The sequence below is a fragment of the Amblyomma maculatum genome, chromosome 4, assembly GCF_055883805.1.
Source record: "Amblyomma maculatum isolate TAMU_Amacu chromosome 4, ASM5588380v1, whole genome shotgun sequence".
NCBI classification, from domain to species: Eukaryota; Metazoa; Arthropoda; class Arachnida; order Ixodida; family Ixodidae; genus Amblyomma; species Amblyomma maculatum.
The window spans coordinates 72,693,735-72,715,045 of NC_139347.1; the positions used below are offsets into that span (position 1 = coordinate 72,693,735).

At 46.9% G+C, this 21,311-nt stretch overlaps 1 protein-coding gene across 1 annotated transcript in view; it reads right to left on the reverse strand.

The window, feature by feature from the left end:
* Window positions 1-21,311, reverse strand: part of LOC146191393 (WD repeat-containing protein 17-like) — a 76,394-nt gene that overhangs the window by 31,352 nt on the left and 23,731 nt on the right. The window contains exons 4-15 of the mRNA XM_084601948.1: window positions 19,321-19,593; window positions 18,381-18,667; window positions 14,571-14,684; window positions 13,732-13,878; window positions 13,192-13,277; window positions 12,999-13,085; window positions 11,818-11,982; window positions 6,936-7,138; window positions 2,799-2,948; window positions 2,010-2,131; window positions 1,768-1,896; window positions 692-850 (exon numbers count right to left, since the gene is read on the reverse strand). Of these exons, the coding sequence (XP_084458074.1) occupies window positions 692-850; window positions 1,768-1,896; window positions 2,010-2,131; window positions 2,799-2,948; window positions 6,936-7,138; window positions 11,818-11,982; window positions 12,999-13,085; window positions 13,192-13,277; window positions 13,732-13,878; window positions 14,571-14,684; window positions 18,381-18,667; window positions 19,321-19,593 (1,922 nt within the window). The remainder of the gene's footprint in view (window positions 1-691; window positions 851-1,767; window positions 1,897-2,009; window positions 2,132-2,798; window positions 2,949-6,935; window positions 7,139-11,817; window positions 11,983-12,998; window positions 13,086-13,191; window positions 13,278-13,731; window positions 13,879-14,570; window positions 14,685-18,380; window positions 18,668-19,320; window positions 19,594-21,311) is intronic.

Below are 21,311 nucleotides of genomic sequence, written 5' to 3' on the forward strand. Positions count from 1 at the left end.
AAGCTGTCTTCCGACTTGGCTAGCACAAGTACGCCACATTCAAGGGGAAATTGTATAGCACCACCCTGGCCACGATGAACTGTTGCGTCACAACTTCGATACGATTGTCAGGAAAAGTGGCACCGCACTGTCAGCCAGGGAGGTATATATAGAGACGAATGACAGGTATCACACCGATTAAAGCGGCAGTGGCCTCGGGGGTCGCAGATAGGTAAGGATGCACCGAAACAATTAAGGTTTTTGCAATAAAACAAACTTCAAGCCTCAAATAAAGGCCAATGATCTGGGCTGCAATGGACGCTAAACTAAATTGTCTGAATTGAACTAGCTCCTAACTCGACTAGAAGATGCATGCTAAATGGGAAACGAACTCATATTACCCCATTTTCAACTAGAACGGTTGCGTCAAACGGTTGTGTGCTTATTTTTATCTGATGTAGGCCGTCATTGCACCCTCTACCGCTTCGGTGTTGGGCGACGGTCGTTGTTGCGGCGCGCGTTTTTCTCTCCCTCTTCCTTTTCTTTCGTCTCTATTTTCTCTTCTGTCTGCACGAGGCAGCGGAGGTGGCTCAGCTACAGAGCCAGTAGCAGGCCCGTGCATTTCTTTTCCTTCTTCCTACAGCCTGTTCAGCTGCGTTTTTCATTACGTGCGAATACACAAGCTTCGGATGTGATGCATCGTTGCACTTACCGCTCCGAGTTCCGTGAGCACCTCGCAGTACTTTCGGAGGTTTCCGGTGGAGAGGTACAGCTGGGCCGCTTGGTGCAGGGATTCCTCCCGACTCGGGCCGCCGAGTCCCGTGCCACCGAATCGCGTTGCTGTGACTAGCTCCAGCTCATGCGCCTTGGACTGCGTACACACGAGAATCTTCACTCAGTGGTAGGCCGAAGCCATCCTGTGCTTTCACAGCGTGGTTCGAGAGCATTAGTGCGCCAGACAGCTAAGTTATAATTGCAAGACCGTGGGCCTACACTAGTGTTGACTTCTGTGACAATTATCGGGGCCCGTTAGCAGTGCCAGATGCCTCGGATTACTGACTAGCTAGACTGGAGCTGACGACCGCATGTTGAGACCACGTGGTGACCTTGTGCGAACTAATATGCGGTACACTTGTTTATCGGTGGCTCCTCTCCAGAGGGTCACAATTACCGAGTTATCTGGAAGAAGTGGCTTGCAAGAGCAGTCGTAACATGTTCTTGAATTCATATAAAGAAGTTTAGGAGTCTAGAAGTTGACATTTATCACACTATAGTATTGCAATAAAAGGTGAATAGTATTTAACGTGTGTAGGGTGCGCTAAAAAGGTAGCAGAAAGGAAGAGGCAAATGATACCATTATCAGCAGCTTCTCACTAGAAAATGGTGTAGTGTGAGTTTAACTCCTTGCTTTATTTTTTGCTAAAATAACTCGCAACAATAAGGGCAGGTGACAGCACAAAATGCCATTGCGGGCCTTGTCGCGGATTTGCGCCAAATTACGAATACTTCCTGGATCTCTGTTTCGAAGGACAAAACAAAAAAATATGCTCTATCGAAGCTACAGGTTTAGTTCCTCCGTTTTGTGAAACTGATTCCAAATACTTCAATGACATTAAATGGCTAGGTAATAGTTTCTGTCTAGGCTGCTCAAAGAAAAGAATGAGACATTTAAAATATTTGCGTAACGTAAACGTTCAAGCAAGCCTTAACAAAAATAGAGCACTTCTTTCTCTGCTATCGCTGCATGAAGCAAACGATGGGCACGGAGAGGAACAGCGGACGGCTCACCGCCTTCAGCTTGACGAGATGAGTGCGGTGGAGCAACAATGAATCCTTGTACGAGTCGGACACCTCGGCATTCTCCCCCTTCGAGACTATACTCAGTAAATCCCAAAGGTTACCAACTCCGGGGGGATCCTGCGGCAGAAGAGACAGACAATGAAAGAGGGAGCAGTGAAGCGTCTGCCCGGCTCCTCCTCGACAGTGGCACGATGTCGTGGGCGTATATCTCGCCTCGCGAACTAACTCACGCAGAAGAATGTGGACCACGCCCGGAGCGCCGCCTCTTCGCGGGACGGCTTGTGGGCATTCTTCAGCTGCCTGGCTGCAGCTCCGCACAGCATCTCTTTGCCTCTCCCCAGTGGCTGTTCTCCTGGCGACAGCGGAGTAGGGAAACGGGGAAAGGTAATGTGAGGCGGGAAGCGATGCTTACTTTTTCCAACACCACGTTGCGCCTCTCCCCTTTCCCTGATCGTACATTACATCATGAAGAAAATAAGAATGGTAAGTCCTTAACCACTACCAATGATCATCATCATGGATAGTAATGTCAAGCTCTAATATAAGAGGCCCTTCCTTAAATAATTTTTGTAGTAGTCTCTGTCCTCTGACGATTTCGAGAATTTCATTGCTAGTACCATTCAAATAAATAAAATAGCCTAGTCAAAACAAGTGAAAGACAGTTTAGATTTACGGATGCTTACAAAGGATGGTAATCTGTCCTTTCATTATTTTTTACGTACTTTCTTGTTTTTTTCGGTATTTAACTGCTTTCACTATTATAGATCGACCACCCCGTTCGGCTTGACAGCCGCGAAAATAACCATATGGGGCCATGTTCTGCGTGAAGCCGCAGGCACAATGGACTTGAACAGAAAAAAGCAACAAAAACAACACGATACCACGTGCAAGTTGAAGACTATTGTACTCCGGGGCTCTGCACATTCAGCCCTTACATCACGCGGTAGTCTATGCCTCAACTACCAGCTCGTTAAAACTGAGAAGCAACTACGGCACCTCAGGTAGTACAGGCTGCGCACCTTGAGCCGCTACGACAGTGTCCGAATCCCATCCGCACAGTATCCGCAGAAACATGGTTGATGCCAGGGGCAGCATGGACCAGATACGGACCGTCGAGTCTCTCGACGAAGAGGCCACTACGAACGGTCTTCGAGGGTGGCAGGCGAGAGCTGTACATATAATGCACGTATGAAGGAAAGAACATAAAAGCGGTTCCGGTTGCTGCGCGACCACCGCTCACTTTCTGGCCCGCTGTATTCATGCCGAAGTCTGGTCAGTGGGAGGCATAAATGGAATAGCTAGCATTCCATGTATGGAATGCAAGCTATTCTGGTATGTGTAGGACCCAGAGTAAAAATTAAAGAGCACTGCAGAATCTACATTGGAGTAAAGCACGGATGCTGCTGTTGGTTGCTTGTAGTTGCCTAATTCAATTCTTGTTTACACATTTTGTCTTTGGTACTTTCAAATTGGGTGCCACTCCCTTCCTATGCCCTTTTTCTGCTAAACTCCGGTTGCGTGACGTCACATCCTCTACGTCACATTAATTCACTTTTTGTATACTCATTTTGGTCTTTGGTACTTTCAAATAGCGCGCCAATCTCTTACTATGCCCTTTTCGGCTCTACTTCCGATTTCGTGACGTCACATCTTTGACGTCACCCTAAATGACTGCCTTAATTACCTACTTTTGTCTGGTACATTCGAAATGCACACCAATCCTTTCCTATGCCCTTTTTGGCTTTACTTCAGGTTGCGAGGCGTCACATCCTTGACGTCACCTTAATTGACTGCTTTAACTATTTTAGTATTTAATACATTCAAATGTGGCGCCAAGCCACTGGCTAATGAGACCGTTTTCGCCTTTACTTTTACATTTTTTGCCTGTAATTATATACCTAATTAACTTATTGGCCTAATTATTTTCTTCGGCAAGAACATTACGTCGCCCTCTATCGATTGACACCACTCATTAACCTCTAGCGCTTCTCAATTACTCACAACTGCTGCGGACACGATTTTGCTGACGCGGTCTGCGGACAGAAATTTGAACATAGCGAAGTAATACTTTCGCATTAAAAAAAGAAAGAACATTGACAGAAACGAAGCTGTGCGTTCTATTACAATCGCCACTCAGGGCAGACAAACGAACTTTATAGCTAGTGCAACGCCAACGCGGAATGCAGACAGAGCTTGCTCCGACTACAGTTTTTAGTCATGGTCGCAGCATTGCCAGCATCCTTTAAGTCTCACAAAGGTTCTTCGTTCGCAGCATGCGGCAAAGCGTGTAGTTGAACGCCGCACTCATTTCCAAAAACTACATACATCCGTCTAGGGTGCCCACTTTGTTACGCCATTGTCTACCGGATCTTTTTTCTAGATAGGAGAGTGCGCATATGAAATAATATATCTCGCCAGAGTTCGGACGCATCTATACGGATGTTTTACCGGCTTGACGTGGTGGCCGCCGCCTTTAATCTTCGGAATAAGTACTCCACCCGGTGTGGCTTATGTGTTATGGATCAATGGACGTTATTTCATGAATTGACAAGTTTCATGTTGTCCCCTGCGCTGAAGTTTAGCTATGGTGGACGCAATTTGGACGCTCTTTGTTTATATGGACCACAAATGTCGAACGAATATAGGATCTTGTTTCATTTACTTGACGAATGCGTCCTTGACTTCTCTTAGGCTATCCCTTTCACATCCGAAGCATGGCCGACCAAAGCATATACCTGTTTAACCTTTCTGCGTTTACTTCCCCATCTCCATTTATTCAGTAAGTCGCGAGATGCCAGTACTGATCTCGGTTGATTGTGGTTTAAATGCACACTCGGCGTCACACCATTTAGAGCACACGCATCCATATAGCTTCCGTTTTCAACGAACATGCCTTGCAGTGCTGTAAAGAGAGTACTGTTCTGCTTCCATTCTCTCATTAGACTGAATACGATGAATATCGTATTGCCTCATTCTGTTTGGCTATACAGGCTATTTTTCTTTAGAGGGTTCCATTTTTGTTTTTCAAAAATGGAAACTTGTTTCGGATTGATTTTTGCCCTGAGGCTTTGTTGGAGGCTACAGCCGGCTCCAGGTAAGACAGACCGCTTTTATTAATTTTCTACCTTAGAATAAGCTAATGATCTTTTTTTTATTATTTTACTGGTATGTTATATTTTCAGAATTGGAGCTCATCCTTTAAATATTCTAGTAACGAAAAAATATTTTAAAATTTGTAGCTTGTGTTACGAGGTGTGCAAATGCCAGTCTGATAGAGGGATTCACACCGTAACATGACGTCAGCGAGTGCATCCAGCGTAGATCGCTCCACCACGTCGTTTTGAGGCCGGATTTCAGGCGAAATGACTGTGGCATTGGCGAGGCCGCGGCCGAAGCGAAATTGACAAGGAACCGCCATGCGACGCCAACAGAGTGAAGAAGTCTGTGTGCGAAGTGATCTACTTCACAAGGTGCCCACAATCCCCAGGGATAGGATTAAATATAACAAGTAGAGAAGCTTGGGATACCCTGCTGCGAAGCGCGGACCCTGCGATCCAGCACCGCACTGTCCATCTGGCGGAAGAGGCCGCAACAAGTTAAGGGCTACCTGCCAGCCTCTAATCCGCGGGCGAACGACTCCCCGTCTTCCCCGGCACGCGTGCGAAGAGGACGCCCACTCCCGACGAAAATAAAAGTTGTGCAACAAATACCGCTGTGTTACGGTATGAATCCGACTACTGGAGTGACATTACTGCACCTTGTAACGTGCGCTACAAATTTTTGTTTGTTGTTTGTGGGATTTAACGTCCCAAAGCGACTCAGGCTATGAGAGACGCCGTAGTGGAGGCCTGCGGAAATTTTGACAACCTGGGGTTCTTTAACGTGCACTGACATCGTGTGCTACAATTTTTTATAGACTTTTTCTTCTGGCTATACTATTTGGAAGACGAGCTGCAATTATGCGAATCCAACGCCCCCTTTCAAATAAAAATTAAAAAGTGAACATATTTTGTAAATTAGGAAATCAATTAAAGCAGCCTGCTTCATACATCGTTCCCGCCATAGTCTTCCAATTTAGTCCGAGGGCTGAGATAAATTTCGAGCAAGTTGCCTTTGTTAAAGTTTGGAGCTTCCAAAAACATTTTTTTTTTTTTGTTGCGACTGAATCGAAACAGGTACCGTCTGTTGCAGAAGTTTGCGGCCCAACGCGCCGGGCAGAGGAGCAGTATCGCTCCCGAGAGGCGGCGCTGCGCCCGCCGGCGCTGCCTGGTGACGTAGCTATAAAGAGTGAGGAGGCTTGTTCTCTTCTCCTCATCCCGCGGTTGATATCGTACATCTTTGCCCTCAGCCGCGGGATGAGGGGAAGAGAACAAGCCTCCTCACTCTTTATAGCTGCGTCACCAGGCAGCGCCGGCGGGCGCAGCGCCGCCTCTCGGGAGCGATACTGCTCCTCTGCCCGGCGCGTTGGGCCGCAAACTTCTGCAACAGACGGTATGTATTTCGGGATGTCCTACGAAAGGAGAAATTTCTCGTTCATAGGACATGGACCAACTGTGCTTTCTCGCGATACCATTCTGGTTAGCAAATCACTGATTACCTTTTCGCATGTTATTTTTTGGCACTTTTTCGGCAACATATCCACAAGTCTAGCTAGCAGCCTTGTAGGCATGTTGAATATAAGTTGAACACAGATGCGAATGTGTAGACGCGCAGTTATGGCTTGTTTTACCAAAGGAATTGTTTTAAGCGTGAAATGCGTCTTCATATTTATATATTCAAGATTCCCACTTCAATCGAGAAATGGTACTTTGGTGAACACGCAACGCGAGTTTCTTTTAATGTTTTTCTACACTATCTTCTACAAGCCATATTCAAAGCTTATAAGACTGGCATCTGAGCTGGTTGGTACGCGGCTAGGGAGCTTCATCTTTCATTTGTGTCCATTCTTGTGGTGACTCCATCCTAGCAATTTTCTAGAAGCCATATTCAAAGCTTGTATGACTGGTTGTATCCAAGCTGGTTGGTACATAGATAGGTTGCTTCGTTGTTCATTTGTGTCTATGTGGTGACGCCATCTTAGCTATCAAAGCTTATCTTTCAAATAAAGAAGCACCCTGAATTAGGGACAACTAAAGGCAGCCAGCGGCTGCGCCTACCGTAGATGTCGGCTCCGTGGTCGAGTAGAACGCAGAGGCAGACTCCGTCGCGGGTGTCCCAGAGCCGGATGGTGGCGTCCCAGCTGCCCGACAGCAGCAGGTGGCTCAGCTCAGGACTCCACAGTACGCTGCGGGTCAGATCCGAGTGGCCACGCAGCACGCGGATTGCCGACTCGCAAGTGTAGTTCCACACGTGGATAGTGCTGGGAAGAAGCCGCCGATATTTTCGCTGGCTAAATCAAACGGTCGTCTACGTAAAGTCTTGTGCGATTTGAAGGTTATCATGTGCGTTCCGGCAAAACGGACCAAGAATTTCTTGCAGTGTCACGGCCGCAACAAACATAACGGTACACGATAGATGAATAAATCGGCTAGCTAAGCCCACGCATTTGTAGTTAAGTTCTCGCGTACTAAACTGTCTTTGAGTAGTTTAATCTGAATACGCTAACCCTGAACCTACCACACTCAAGTTGCGTTGAACTGCACCCGGCTCCTTCGTCTTTCTCCCTAGTTAGTAGTTGGCAAGCATGTTGTATTTCATTCATTCCTATCCTTTCCGGGCCACTTACTTTGGTTCACGATGTAAATAAGACATGTATTTGTTATCTTTAGAACATCGACCTATAGTTGAAGGACTCTACCTATCGTTATTTTTAACTTAACAGTCGTATAGCTACCGAATGCTGCCGCAGAAAGTTCATTACTCAGATGATTAAGTCCTTGTTCCCTTAAGGAAATTACTTTCATTTATCCTAAAATTGGTGCGATCGAGAAGAGAAATTATCCTTTACCTTCTTCGGTATGACTACGCATGTCAAGTTTTTCTTTCTGTCACACAGGCAGATGGTGATAAAATTGTTGATTTATAGATGTGCATGAAACATCTATACCTTTGTGACAGAATTAAAATGTTCGCAAGGCTTGCTGTGGTCACAGCTTACTGAATTTACTGGTTTACAGACAGGCAGGGTGTTCGCTGCCAGCCCATGCGTGTCGGGATGGCGGATGAGACGAGCAAGCCGAGCACCAGGCTCCAACTCTACTTTGTTATCTACGGAGTGTGAAGCAAGCAAGGTGGCGCAGTGCTGCGCAGTGACATGTTTATATGCTGAGGCTGTGATGTGCTCACTTTTGACTTTCACAGCAATAATTTCAGCAAAAAACTGGTGGCATTGCGGCAGACAGTAGCATCACTGATCACCATGGTGCCAGCAATTATCACAGTAAAGAAATACCCAGTGTGTCTCCTCATTCGCAATTATTAAGGCGAAAACCTTTTTCATACTGTCGTCGACAAACACTGTCCGCGCGAGCGGCGCACCTGATTGGTCAACAGATAAGTGACGTCACCAGCCGCCAAATTCAAAGCGACCAACCAAAGTCTCATCTTATTTAGCGTTCCTGCCATCTGCAATACCACACATGAACGCGCGCCAAGGAACGCCACGCGACACGAGCGATGGTGTACCGTCTAAACACACACTTGTCGGAGAAAGTGTGACAGATACTGCGCCTTTCCTTTTTTGTAGCACTGCAACGAACGTCGATAAAAGGCAAACATTGAGAGGCAAATGATACGAGAGGAAGGGTAGGCTCTCGTCATTCTCCTCTTAAGAGATATCTGAGACTACTTTTTTTTTTTTTTTTTGACCACGGACTCCATTCTCTACAGACTACACATGTGTGAACAACTTCCAGAGAAGGACGCTAAAACAGAGTTACCTACACACATTAGGACAGTTCTCACTAAATCCTTGCCCAAGAGTATGCACTCCGCGCACCACGAAGGCCGACGAATGGCGAGGGCTCGCGCCCTACATGCCAAGTACGGCCAACACGTCAATGCAGCATACGTGGACGCGGCGGAATATCGGCATACCCAGAGACAAGCGTTCGCACTGGCTGCTCTGAATGGGAACGGTTCCCCGTTGGCGGCCGCATCAATCGCAACCACCTCCTCCGAGACTCCGGAGGAAGCGGCCATAGCCTTAGCTATTGCAAACACGTCCGCCGATATTTATATTCAGTGATTCTGAAACAGCCATTCGCAATTTCGCGAGGGGCCGCATCACTTCTACCTCCCTCCGCTTTCTCCAAAGCACATCTGCTCCGATTAGGGAAATTGAACTAATCTGGGTCCCGACCCACACATCTAATCCGGGGAACGAGGCGGCTCACGTGCAAGCCCGAGGTTTCGTCGACCGGGCAGTGAGCGCGCTCTCCGACCGGAATTTCACGAGGGACGGGTTAATTTCTTTTCATGACATTACCCATCACCAGGCTGGAAAGGCGCACATATCCGCTCCCCCCCCCCCCCCCCCACACACACACACACACACAAATCTTTAACAAAGGCGCAGGAAGTTACCTGGCGCCGACTACAAACACGCTCCCTCCTTAATCCGGCGGTGCTTGCCCTGATGTACCAAGGCCAGTACAACCCAAACTGCAGTAAATGCGGCGAAAGAGCAACATACGATCACATTCTCTGGAACTGCGCAAATGATCCACCTGCGGTGGAATTAATACAGCTCCCTTCTCCCGAGCAGCGGGACGCCGTGCTGGTCAGCTCGGACCTGAAGATGCAACTACGGGCCATCGAGCGGGCTAATAAGGTCGCCGCCAGCCATGGACTAGCGGCCATCTAGTACGTCTCTCCTCAGAGCTGCTTAAGCGACGAAATAAATATTTTGCACTCCAATCCAATTGAGAAAAAGCAAGCGGTACGAGGACAGAAAGAGAGGGAGAGGGAGAGAGGTTGGTTGGTTTGTTTACGGGGTTTAACGTCCCAAAGCGACTCAGGCTATGAGGGATGCCGTAGTGGAGGACTCCGGAGCTTTCGACAACTTGGGGTTCTTTAACGTGCACTGACGTTGCACAGTACATGGGCGTCACTCCGCTTCGCCTCCATCGAAACGCAGCCGCCGGGGCTGGGATTCGATCCCGCTTCCTTGGGCGCAGTATTCGCCGTAACCGCTGCGCCACCCCGGTGGGGCGAGAGAGAGAGAGCGAGCGACCTCTACAGCTGCAGGAGTACGATTAAGAGCGTTAGGTCTAGCTGGAAAGGCGCACATATCCGCTCCCCCCCCCCCCCCCCCCCCCCCACACACACACACAAATCTTTAACAAAGGCGCAGGAAGTTACCTGGCGCCGACTACAAACACGCTCCCTCCTTAATCCGGCGGTGCTTGCCCTGATGTACCAAGGCCAGTACAACCCAAACTGCAGTAAATGCGGCGAAAGAGCAACATACGATCACATTCTCTGGAACTGCGCAAATGATCCACCTGCGGTGGAATTAATACAGCTCCCTTCTCCCGAGCAGCGGGACGCCGTGCTGGTCAGCTCGGACCTGAAGATGCAACTACGGGCCATCGAGCGGGCTAATAAGGTCGCCGCCAGCCATGGACTAGCGGCCATCTAGTACGTCTCTCCTCAGAGCTGCTTAAGCGACGAAATAAATATTTTGCACTCCAATCCAATTGAGAAAAAGCAAGCGGTACGAGGACAGAAAGAGAGGGAGAGGGAGAGAGGTTGGTTGGTTTGTTTACGGGGTTTAACGTCCCAAAGCGACTCAGGCTATGAGGGATGCCGTAGTGGAGGACTCCGGAGCTTTCGACAACTTGGGGTTCTTTAACGTGCACTGACGTTGCACAGTACATGGGCGTCACTCCGCTTCGCCTCCATCGAAACGCAGCCGCCGGGGCTGGGATTCGATCCCGCTTCCTTGGGCGCAGTATTCGCCGTAACCGCTGCGCCACCCCGGTGGGGCGAGAGAGAGAGAGCGAGCGACCTCTACAGCTGCAGGAGTACGATTAAGAGCGTTAGGTCTAGTTTTACATATTTAATCCTAGGCCCTAAACGAAACGATTTTTTTTTTTTTTTGGTCTCACTCGGACCACTGGTTTGCCCGCCACAGCCTCACCGAAGGTTGCTCCCTATCCCGGTTTCGAGGATCAAATATCGTTTCTACGAATCCCTCGCAAAAGTTAAGACTTAGCTCAAAAAACAATTCTGTGCACCATATGGTGCTGATTCGCTTACGCCATTCAGCACCCTGTATCTCAAACGGGTTGACCATAATTTTTTTTTCACTAATGGTGATTGTATGTGGCGACTTACACACCCATTCCCCGGTGGACTATATAAGACTAGTCGATACTATAATATAAGCCAGATGGCTCTCAGCTGTGAAGTGGTACTAACTACCCTGATGGGGCTGGGACAGGTAGGTCACTGCCGCTTGCGGCGGGGGCTAGCCTGCCACTGAATTTTTATCTGTTTTAGGACGGCTGTTGTTGCGGCGCAGGTCTTTCTCTTCCTCTTCGCTTCTTTCTTCTCTATTTTCTCTTCTGTCAGCACGAGGCAGCGGAGGTGGCTCAGCTACAGAGCCAGTAGCAGGCCCGTGCATTTTCTTTTCCTTCTTCCTTCAGTCGCAACAACAACAACAACATACTATAGTAGGTAATGAAGCGGTGGCTTTGGGGAATCGTGACGTCACACATGGTGAGACAAGTTAGATTCTGCAGGAAGTGGGACTAACCGCAACAAGGGAAGAGGACTTCTCGATATGGCTCACTGACATCAAAAAGAGCAGGACCCTTCTCCGGTTCCTTGCGAAAAATAATTTACATGGTTTCTTATAATATGCCTTATGTAAAGATTGCGTAATAAAAAAAAAAAAAAGTGGCGGACTCTACTGTACGGAGGTGGTCGCGTGGTATAGCTAAGAAAATATTGGTAAATCTTTAGCTATGATCACGTAACGTGACCGCAATCTTGAATCTGAGAGCGACGTAGAAACGAACGAGAAACCCTCAAACTTAAGCAGTAATAGCTAACACTCTTACGATGTAACGACTGTGTTAGAGAAGTGCTTACCAGTCATCGGAAGTGCTGCATAGCACACCGTCTCGCAACGGCGACCACTTGACGCGGAACGCCTTCTCCGTGTGGCCCACAAGCGTCTTGAGGGGCACGCCACTATCGAGGCTCAGGTAGTAGATGCGAATGACTCCGTCGCCGCACGCCGTTGCAATGATGCTCCTGCGCACATGTTTTTATTTCCTCTCTCCCTCCATGCAAGAGAGCTTGAAAGCGAATTATTTATCTTAACCTTAGGCTATATATTTCAAAGGGGAGGGGAAACATATACAACAACAAGAGTAAAAATTGGAACAGTAAGCAAATTAACATTTAGGCCACAAAGAACACAATCAAGCAGAAAGGTCACACAACTAATGAACGCAAGCAATGATATGCAATAGGCTGTAAAGAGCGAAATAAAGAAGAAACAAAAGAAAAAAACGGTAACTCAAATGCAAATAAAGTGAGGTTTGGAGTAACACATTTATTATCACGTTTTTTTTTTTTTAATATTACATATCTTTTACGGATGCGCAGGATGAAGGTAGGTTATTCCAGTCTTCATTTGTCTGAATAACGAATGAACGCAATCGTGTTGAAGTTTGGTGGTGTGGTATGCTCACTTTGTGCGTGGGATCGCGACGAGAGGAAATAAACAGAGCTGGCTGGATCCAGATAGCGCAAAGAGCTGGGTTATGATAAATTTATGCAATCAACATAAACGAGACATCTTTCTGAGTGTTGACAGCGGCAATAAGTTTAAAGTGGCTTCCATTTGTGTTACACTGGCTGTTTTGTGGCACCACTTTGCAACCACTTTTTCTTTTGGCTCTGCAGTCTGCGTTTACAATAGTTATGACCTTCAACGCCATCGTAATCGCAAAAATTCGGTTTTTTGTTCTATTCTTACTTTAGACACTGCGTGATGATAACGCGGCATTCAGACAGAACAAGAATAAATGCGCAGAGAGTTACCTTTTCCCTATCTTCACGTTAAGTGCACTTCCCATCTTCTCTATCACCGTAATTACCTTACTACTGTGCAGTCGTGATGAAACAACCCAAATGAATTCATAAAGATGAAAGAGTGACGGTCCTTTTTAGTGGACACTTTGTTTACTGCTACGCAGACAGTTAACCCACAGACTTATTCGTAGTCACGTTTGAGGATATTACATTACGAGTTTAAAACTTACTCGTTATTTGGGTTCCAGTCACAGCCGTATACAGTTGCAGGGTGGTGGAAGGTCTGAATAAGCGCGCCGTCCGCCCTGTGAACCATGCTGGAGAAAAATGAAATATTGGATGAATCCGCGGTATCGTAAAACAAGGTAATATATAGAAAGACGAAATGTCGAGAAAATGGTGCGCAAGAGCAACCATACTTACCAGGTTGAATCCGCTCCAGCCGAAGCTATATTCCTCGAGTCTGTCTGATTCCACGCCACGCAGTAGATAGCTGTGCCCTTCCCGTGCTGCACCGAAAAAGTTGGCAACGTGCAATGACTTTCGGCTTAGCAACTGTGTAATCTTTATCAACTTGAGACAAATTCAGCCCACAAAAGAATCCCGCCCTAGAAATACTTCAATAATGAACAAACACTTGATCACAGGAAATAAGTAGCAGTTGTGGCTATCTCTACTGCTTGTCTATCGGCATGTCTACAGCTTTCTAATAAATTGTCCCGATGATTAGATTATTCATCATCATCATCAGCCTGACTATACCCACTGCAGGGCGAAGGCCTCTCCCATATTTCTCCACTTAACCCGTTTCTGTGCTAGATTAGATCACGTTAATCAAAACCAAAGAAAAAATCTCCTGCTTTCCTTTGTGCCAGTGTCCATTGGCTCTTCTTTGTAGCCCGTAATGAAAGTAATTAGGCATCTTTCGGGAAATAACTAGTTTGAATAAACATCGGCACTTGCGTCGAGAATGACGGTCTTGGCAGCGTTCTTCACAGTGTCCCAAATGAGTAGCCCATCCTTTGACGTTCCCAAGGCCACGCAGTCTTGTCCGCATGGCGCCCAAGACAGGCAGTAGATTGTGCTTCCCCTTGGTGGGGATGACATGACCTGTGCAAGAAATTATGGGACCACCTTTTCTGAAGCTTCCGAAACAATCCCCAGTGCGTGTAGGACAATTCGTGTGACCAAAAGAAACGTAATGTTACGCAAAGATTCGCCCGTGACCGGAAATCGCGGAAGAGGCCGGGCATACGGGTCATCGCGATGCGAAGGCGGTTAAATTGCTTCTTACCAAATCGTGCGAGATAATCTTGTACAGCTGAGGTAGTCATCTTTTCCACGATTACTACACTGAACGCGCATTTTTACATGCCTTAAAGTGAGTTAGTGCAATTATTTTTGTACTTATTTAACAAACTGACTTCAGGCCGCCATCCTTGAAAACACGAGTTTCATTACAAATGCTTTCGCACTGCGATTTTCCTCGTGATCCTCTTACATCAAATTCGCATGCAGCAGGGGCAACACAAAATTTATTTGTATACGCAGGCCAGCGTGTCGACTGTAAAAAGCGCAGCTTTGTTTGTCAAGGAGAGATAATTACCTTGTATTTAACAGCGAAACAGACATTTTTTTAGATAGCAGTGCTCGGTACACTTCGTTGACATCGGTGAAACACAGTGCGATTGGGAACGTATTTAACGTGTTTATTTAGCAGAACTGATAACGTCGCATGCAGTAATACTGCTGCAACACAGATCGTTAAGAAAGCATGAAAGGGTGCCGTATTAAGTGCTCACCGGTTTCATGGTCTCAATGTCCCAAATTTTTAGAGTGCCGTCAAAACCGGCGGTGGCTAGAAGATTGCTGCGGTCGGGCTTAAACTGGCAGTCGAATATTGTCTCAGTGTGGGCCTGCAAAGAGCATGGTGGCAGATTGGTACTTCGCCTAGGATAGCAACACAGTCTCTTTATGCAAAATGAATAGTCGCCGAGAAATTCCACAGTCTACTGCTACTGCTTGATGTCCAAATAATTTGAATTAAACTCAATATTTTATCAGCCATTACAATGCCCCGCAGATGCCGCTGAGCACCAAGAAATATTCGTGCCCTGTACATCCGCCGACGTCAAATATGTTTGTCTGCTTGCATTCGAATATTTTTTTCTCGGTGTGGTGGGAGTGGTAAAACTTTAATCTCCAGCAGATACAGGACAGGCGTCAACCTATGCTCTTACACGACGGCCTGGAGCCCTTGGACGCGGCCGGCGTGTTTGGCCAGTCGGATTACATCTAGCTGAGTCTCAGGGCGTGAGCTCAACAGTAAAGTCTCCCAAAATTCTTCCGTTTCTGTCTGTTCATTTACATATTTTTATTCCTGGACACGTCCATATCATATGTACCAGATCCGCCTTATCCTGACATAGTTTGCACCTATCTGAAAATTGTTCCGGGTGCCACTGACTTAGGGTAGCTGGGTTCAGAAAAGTCCTTGTCTGTAAGCATTCCCAAATGCTTTTTTGGATCTTATTTATCATCCTATCGGCTGGTAGGTACTCTAACCTGTTCAGCCGATAGTGCTCAGTAACCTCTTCGTATCTGACTAGCCTGTCGCTGCTAAGAGAGTACTGATAATCAAAGCCTACCCGGAAGGTGAGACCGCGGCAAGCTTATGAGCTCCCTCATTTCCCTGAAACTGGGAGTGGGCTGGTGCCCATATTAGCCGGATTATTCTTTTATCCTGACATATTCTCAGTATCCTTTTCGCCTGTGGAGGGACCCTTCTATTGAGAAAATTGCATATTGCTGTTTTCGAATCACTTATAATTGTAGTAGCCATCGTCCCTGCTATTGCAAAGGCAATAGTCACCTCTTCAGCCGTGTGAGCTAAGCTCGTCCTAACCGATCCGCTTATTCTTAGATTTTGCTCATCTGACGCTACCGCAACCATAACATGCCTGTCCTCATACTCGGCGGCGTCGACATAGACCACGTCCTGTCTTCCCTGATATATCTTCTGCAGCGTTTCCGTCCTTTTCTTCCTTCTTTCCTGGTGATGCTCTGGATGCATGTTTTGTTTCAGGCGGGGATTTTTAGTCGCTTCCTGACTTCCATCTGGACAACCGTCTTCTGGTCCCCTTGGCTTTCGTATCGAATGCCTAGTTTTAGCAGTGTGATTCTTCCCGTCCAGGTCTTTGCCGGTCCTTCGTACTGGGAGATTTGGTTGGCCTCTATCAACTCTTCCAGCGCATTGTGCACCCGCGGTTCGAAAATTTTGCAGAAAAAAAAAATTCGTACCCGAAATCAGCTACTGCCTATATGTGAGGCAAAATAGAATTTTCAATGTCAAATCGGACTGTGAGCGCTTCGCACCGCAGGAAGATGATTAAAATCGGCATTTTGAGACAGAACATTTTTAGCTCCGCGTCGTCTGCATTGATGCCGGCAGCCGGCGAAGAATAATCACGCGCCTCTGAGTGACAACATGATAATTCTCCGATGCCCTGGTCTTTCGAATGACGGTTATAAATTCCAACTTGCTAGTTTATGCGTACGCAGTAAATAAATTAAACACAGAGCCATTTTATCGTCTTGAGCAGAAAAAAAAAAAGCAACTACAGGAAATAAAGCAACCCCCAAAGCTATGTACACTAAGGTGGATTTTCATAGAAGGCATGCGCCATATAAATCGTTTTCTGTTTGACAGGGGTGATGCTGAACGCTATGGCCTTTTCAGCTAAGTGGAAGAGGCACTCTTTAACTACAGTCTCTCGTTTCGTAAGAACATATTTGCCGCTGTAGCAGTCGCAAGTCGATTGCTAACAACCAGTTTTAACGGTTTCATCTTTCAGCCTAGACCATGAAGTGACTAGCGAACATTTATTTGAACATTAGTTCATCTATTACTATGCATTAATTTATCCATTTTTCGCCTATCGTTCACCACATAGCACGGGGTAAATTATTTGTCTGATGTATACAAATTTACAAAATATCACGGAACACGTTACTAACGAATACAATGTGCTAGAGTCTGCTTCACACGCTTGGCGATCAAATACAGATGTAAGCGCAATAAGCAACCTCCTGTAATCACAGAACATTGTATAGCTCAGTGGTGCTGAAGCATCCCCACGTGAGTGCTGCAAAAGAAAAGGGTTGCTGTCTGACTCAGCATCAATGCAGGAAATTCGCTCATATATAGACTCGCAAGCGTGTTAATTGCGCATCTCTAACGGCCATTGGAAATAATGTCCCAGCCCCATCTAGGAATTATGATATGAATCCTTGGCATCCGCCAGTTAGGAGGGAGAAATAATTCTGCTCCTATATCATCTTAGTGCCAGCTGTCCCGAGTCGTACTGCTGCATGATCTGCACTCTTAGAGAAAAAGTAAGAAGCGAGAACCTCTTTCCTCGGAGCAATTAGAGCGTAGGTAATAAATCTGGAGACTTAATACCAGCGACCCTGGGTCAGAACGCCTGAGCCCGGGCTTAGAACAGAGCCGGGCCTAAACACAACCGATAGGTTTGCTGTCGTGCCTCCGGTGGCCCATGGATGCGCAGGACACTGCCGAAAAGAGCGGTCTAATGTCGAGAACTGCTGGTGCGCGAAGGCAAGCGGTTTGCTGCGCAGGGCACGATGATGAACTGGGAATGGGAAGTTGGAACTCGTGCTATGCTCTTTAAAATCCGTGCAGTGAGATAAAAACCGATAGCGCATCAGTGAGTGCCCTTGCGATGTATACTGATATGTCAAAAATCTATTATATCAAATTAACTGATCAAAAGTAAGCTGTTTTTATGGGTGAGAGGCTTCGTGAATCTTGCCCTTTATTAGGCGACGCAAGCGATGTAGCTTTTGGGAAACGCACCAGTTGAAAGTTCCGGTCAACAATTAATTACTAACGTTCAGAAGAGCCCCGTAGGAAGTAAGAATAGAGCAAGAAGTGTTTTAGAGCGAGTGGCAAGTGTCATGTTAAAAAATCGAAAGGAAACAGCATGAATCCGCAGGCAAACTCGCATCAATATTTAAGACAGTGTAGTATAATCATATGTCAGACGTGCTGTATAGCCCCAATTACTAACGGCAACTACCTTATACACTTGAATGCTCTCGAGGTCACTCTGCTAAGAAGCTGAACCCTTCTATAGTGATGATGAATAGCGACTGTCATAACTACACCGTTCCTGGGTCCTGGCCACCGACACCAGGCAGCTCGCGCTCAACCAGATGGGTGAGGGAGTGTGGCATGATTCGAACCCCGTGCTTCCTTGACGGTAGGCGAATTCTCTACGTCTACCTCACCGCTGTGCCTTTCTTGAAGAGGGAGCAGGAGACGGATAACTGAATATCAGTGGACTTTTAATTTCTATTGAGTGGAGAAAGGTCGACGAGGGTGAGACTGATGACAATGAAGAAGAAAACAAAAAGGTATCGTCACGAACGCCTGATGGGAAGCACAACCCCACGTAGCCAGAAACATGAAGAGACGGTCATGTGGATGTTCGAAACTGTATTTACATTGTATATACTGCCGACGCGTGACAAGGGCACTTGAGGATTACTCCCTGACTATTAAGACGGTTATAATAATGATATACGCCCACCGTGTCTCTTAGGAAGTCCCACGTACGCCGACGAATGTTGTAGAGGCCCACCCCGCCGTCGGAGAACAAGCACAGAACGCGCACGTGTGCCGGAAGGCGTGCCGCGATGCCCGCCGCTTGCTGCTGCTGCGGGGAGTCCTCCGTAGCCGGAAGCGCCGAGAAGCGCTCTTTGTCCGGGAAGCCTGTGCAGACGCAGAGAGTTCGGAACCCGCTGCCGTGGAGCGGGATGTTCTCGAGAGGAGTGTTGCGGGACACGTTCCATACGCGCAGCGTGCCGCAGGCCTTGTCTGCGGGAAAGAAACGATTGAAGTGAATGGCCAGCAACCAAACGAGTATCGTACAAAATATGCGCTGAATTTATGGCGTCAAGTCAATGAAAAATATGGTGTTAGACGAACGGTGTTTAGAATATGGTAGTGTGATAATTGTTTCCTAATCTTTCCTTTGTCCTTTTTGAGGGATAGAAACGAAGCTTTACTGTGAAGCAGATATGCCAATAATTTATATCGCGGAAGACAAAACAAAATGAAGAAGGACTGAGGTCAAGTCGCAGTGCACAATCCAATGTTTCAACAAGGGGAACTAGATGAAGGCAGAGTCTCATCGAAACGTTAATTAGTATACTGAGGCTTCCTCTTGATACATGATCAATTTGATTTGTTTTTCAAGAGAATCCTTTCTTTTTCCCTCTACCAATGTTTATTGGGGTAAGGCGCTCGAACGGGGGATTGACTCATTGGCTCAAATGAGAGCTTTCTTCACTGCCATGTTCTTCGCTGCTCAGGCTCTAGGAAAGGAACAAAGCCGAAAACAACTATCAGTTCCTCTTAAATCTTTTCTGCTATATACGTTTTGTTTGTTTCCATATGGGAAATATGTTTCAACTAAGTCAGTCCAGAGCATAGTAAACCCTGCGTTTGTGGACGTAAATTTGACGCACCTCCGGTGAGGAACATCCCAGCCGCTCCGGGCACCCATGCGAGCGCGGCCACCGTGGTGGCTCGGCTGGGGCAGGCATACGTGGCCAGCACGTTCAGCTCTGCCGTCGGCGCCGAACAGTCCAGCAGGAAGAGCTGGCCACTGGGCAGCGCGGCGAGCAGGTACCCTGGCGATTGGTCGTCCCAGCGCAGCGCTACCACGCTGCGAGGGTCCTCGTCGTCACTGTCCGGGGGCGCGTCGTGGAGCAGCCGGATGTGCTTCTGGCACGGACCACCTGAAGCACGATGGCCGCCACAGCCGTCGGCATATGAGCCCCCAGAGAAAGACACCCTTTGAGCTCTTGCAAGATATACGTTATCAAAACCTCTTGAAATTATGTACTACTGACGCAGTCAGTTGACAACGGTCGTAATCATAGTCACCAACTGAACTAATACTTCTACAGAACAGAGAAATTTGCAGTATTAGACCAACAAAACTTGTTTTGTGCCAACAACGCCATCCTGTCATATGGATCATCATCATCATTAGCCTTACGTCTACTGTAGGGCAAATGCCACTACCGTATATTTGAAAATAACTTTAGTGCCAGCCGCGGGCCACTTTATTTGTGCAAACTTCTTTATCTCAATTTATCGCAACATCCTAACTTTCTGCTGCCTCCTTCTGCGCTTGCTTTTTCTTTTTTTGAAACAAGTCCCAGTTCGTTATCTTCAGTGACTATCGCGCAAAATGTCCTGCTCCCACCCTTTCATTCTTCCTTTTGACCAGGATGTCATTAATTAACGCTCGTTCCTTCTTATCTTCCGTTTTTTTTAGGGTTACAAACATCGTCTATTAGGGTTACAAGTTAACGTTCGCAGCTGCTACATAGTCTATGAAAGACTGCATGGTTATCAGCTTGGGCTTAATTTTGGGGTTCGCTAACGCAGATTGACATCGCAAAGCTCTCGGGCATCTTTTTCATTCCGCCTACATTCAAATTCTGCCGCCGCTGCTGCTGGTATTCGAATGTGCGTCCTCAGCCTCGGCAGCCGAAAACACAGCTTCTAAGCCGCAGTGGTGGGACAGTAATTACAGACTCAATATTCTTCCTCACGTCCGACATTTTACACATAAGTAATTTGCTATCCCTCTAAATTGCCTTGACATAGAAAATGCGGTCAAGGTCTTTACTAAAATAATATGTCACGCAATGCCGTTTGCACAGCACGAAGTAACTCCACTCCAGTTACTCTCCTTCGAATCCGCACTGGTCACACTGATCGCCCAGGAACTTACTCTTTACAAAAATGTATGGTTTTCAACAATTCATAAATTTATTAGAGGAAATTTCTCGCGCTACCTATTTGAAATTAAAGGACACACACACACACAAAAAAGAAAGATTTTGACGCTTCGATACCATCAAGAGCTGCGTTAATACCCAGTGGTGAATAACTTGCCTCTTCGATTCGAGCACAACCTTCAGTATTGCATTTCCTCCACATCCGCAGTTCCTGTTTGAAACAGAAGAGGAGCCTTCATTTGGACAAATTTTTTAAAGCAAAAAGAAAACATTTTACACAAATATCACGAGTGTGTAACGCGAATGTTTTAGCGTTAGCCGTTGCGCGACAGCAAATAGTTCTTTAATGTTTTGGCCAAGGCTTCCTTCCCGCAATCGAGTGAACGTAGTGCCCCATTGCTACCAATGCCACTTCCGCACAGCCTTATGGTATTTACCACTTATACGCTACTGCAGCCGGCCAGCAGCATCCTGAGGCGCTGGCTAATTTCTCGAAGATTAGGGATGGCGAAGGAGCGTGGCTAGAGCTTCGCCTTTATGTTTCCCTTACAATGGACTAAAGGTTCCACCATAAAAATTCCGAGAGCACTGCAGAATCTGCACTGGAGACATGCGAAATCCCGAGCGCTGCTGCTGTACATGGTACATCACGTGCCCTTTGACGAACACAATCAGCGTTCCGTTTAACGCATCAAAGTTTACCG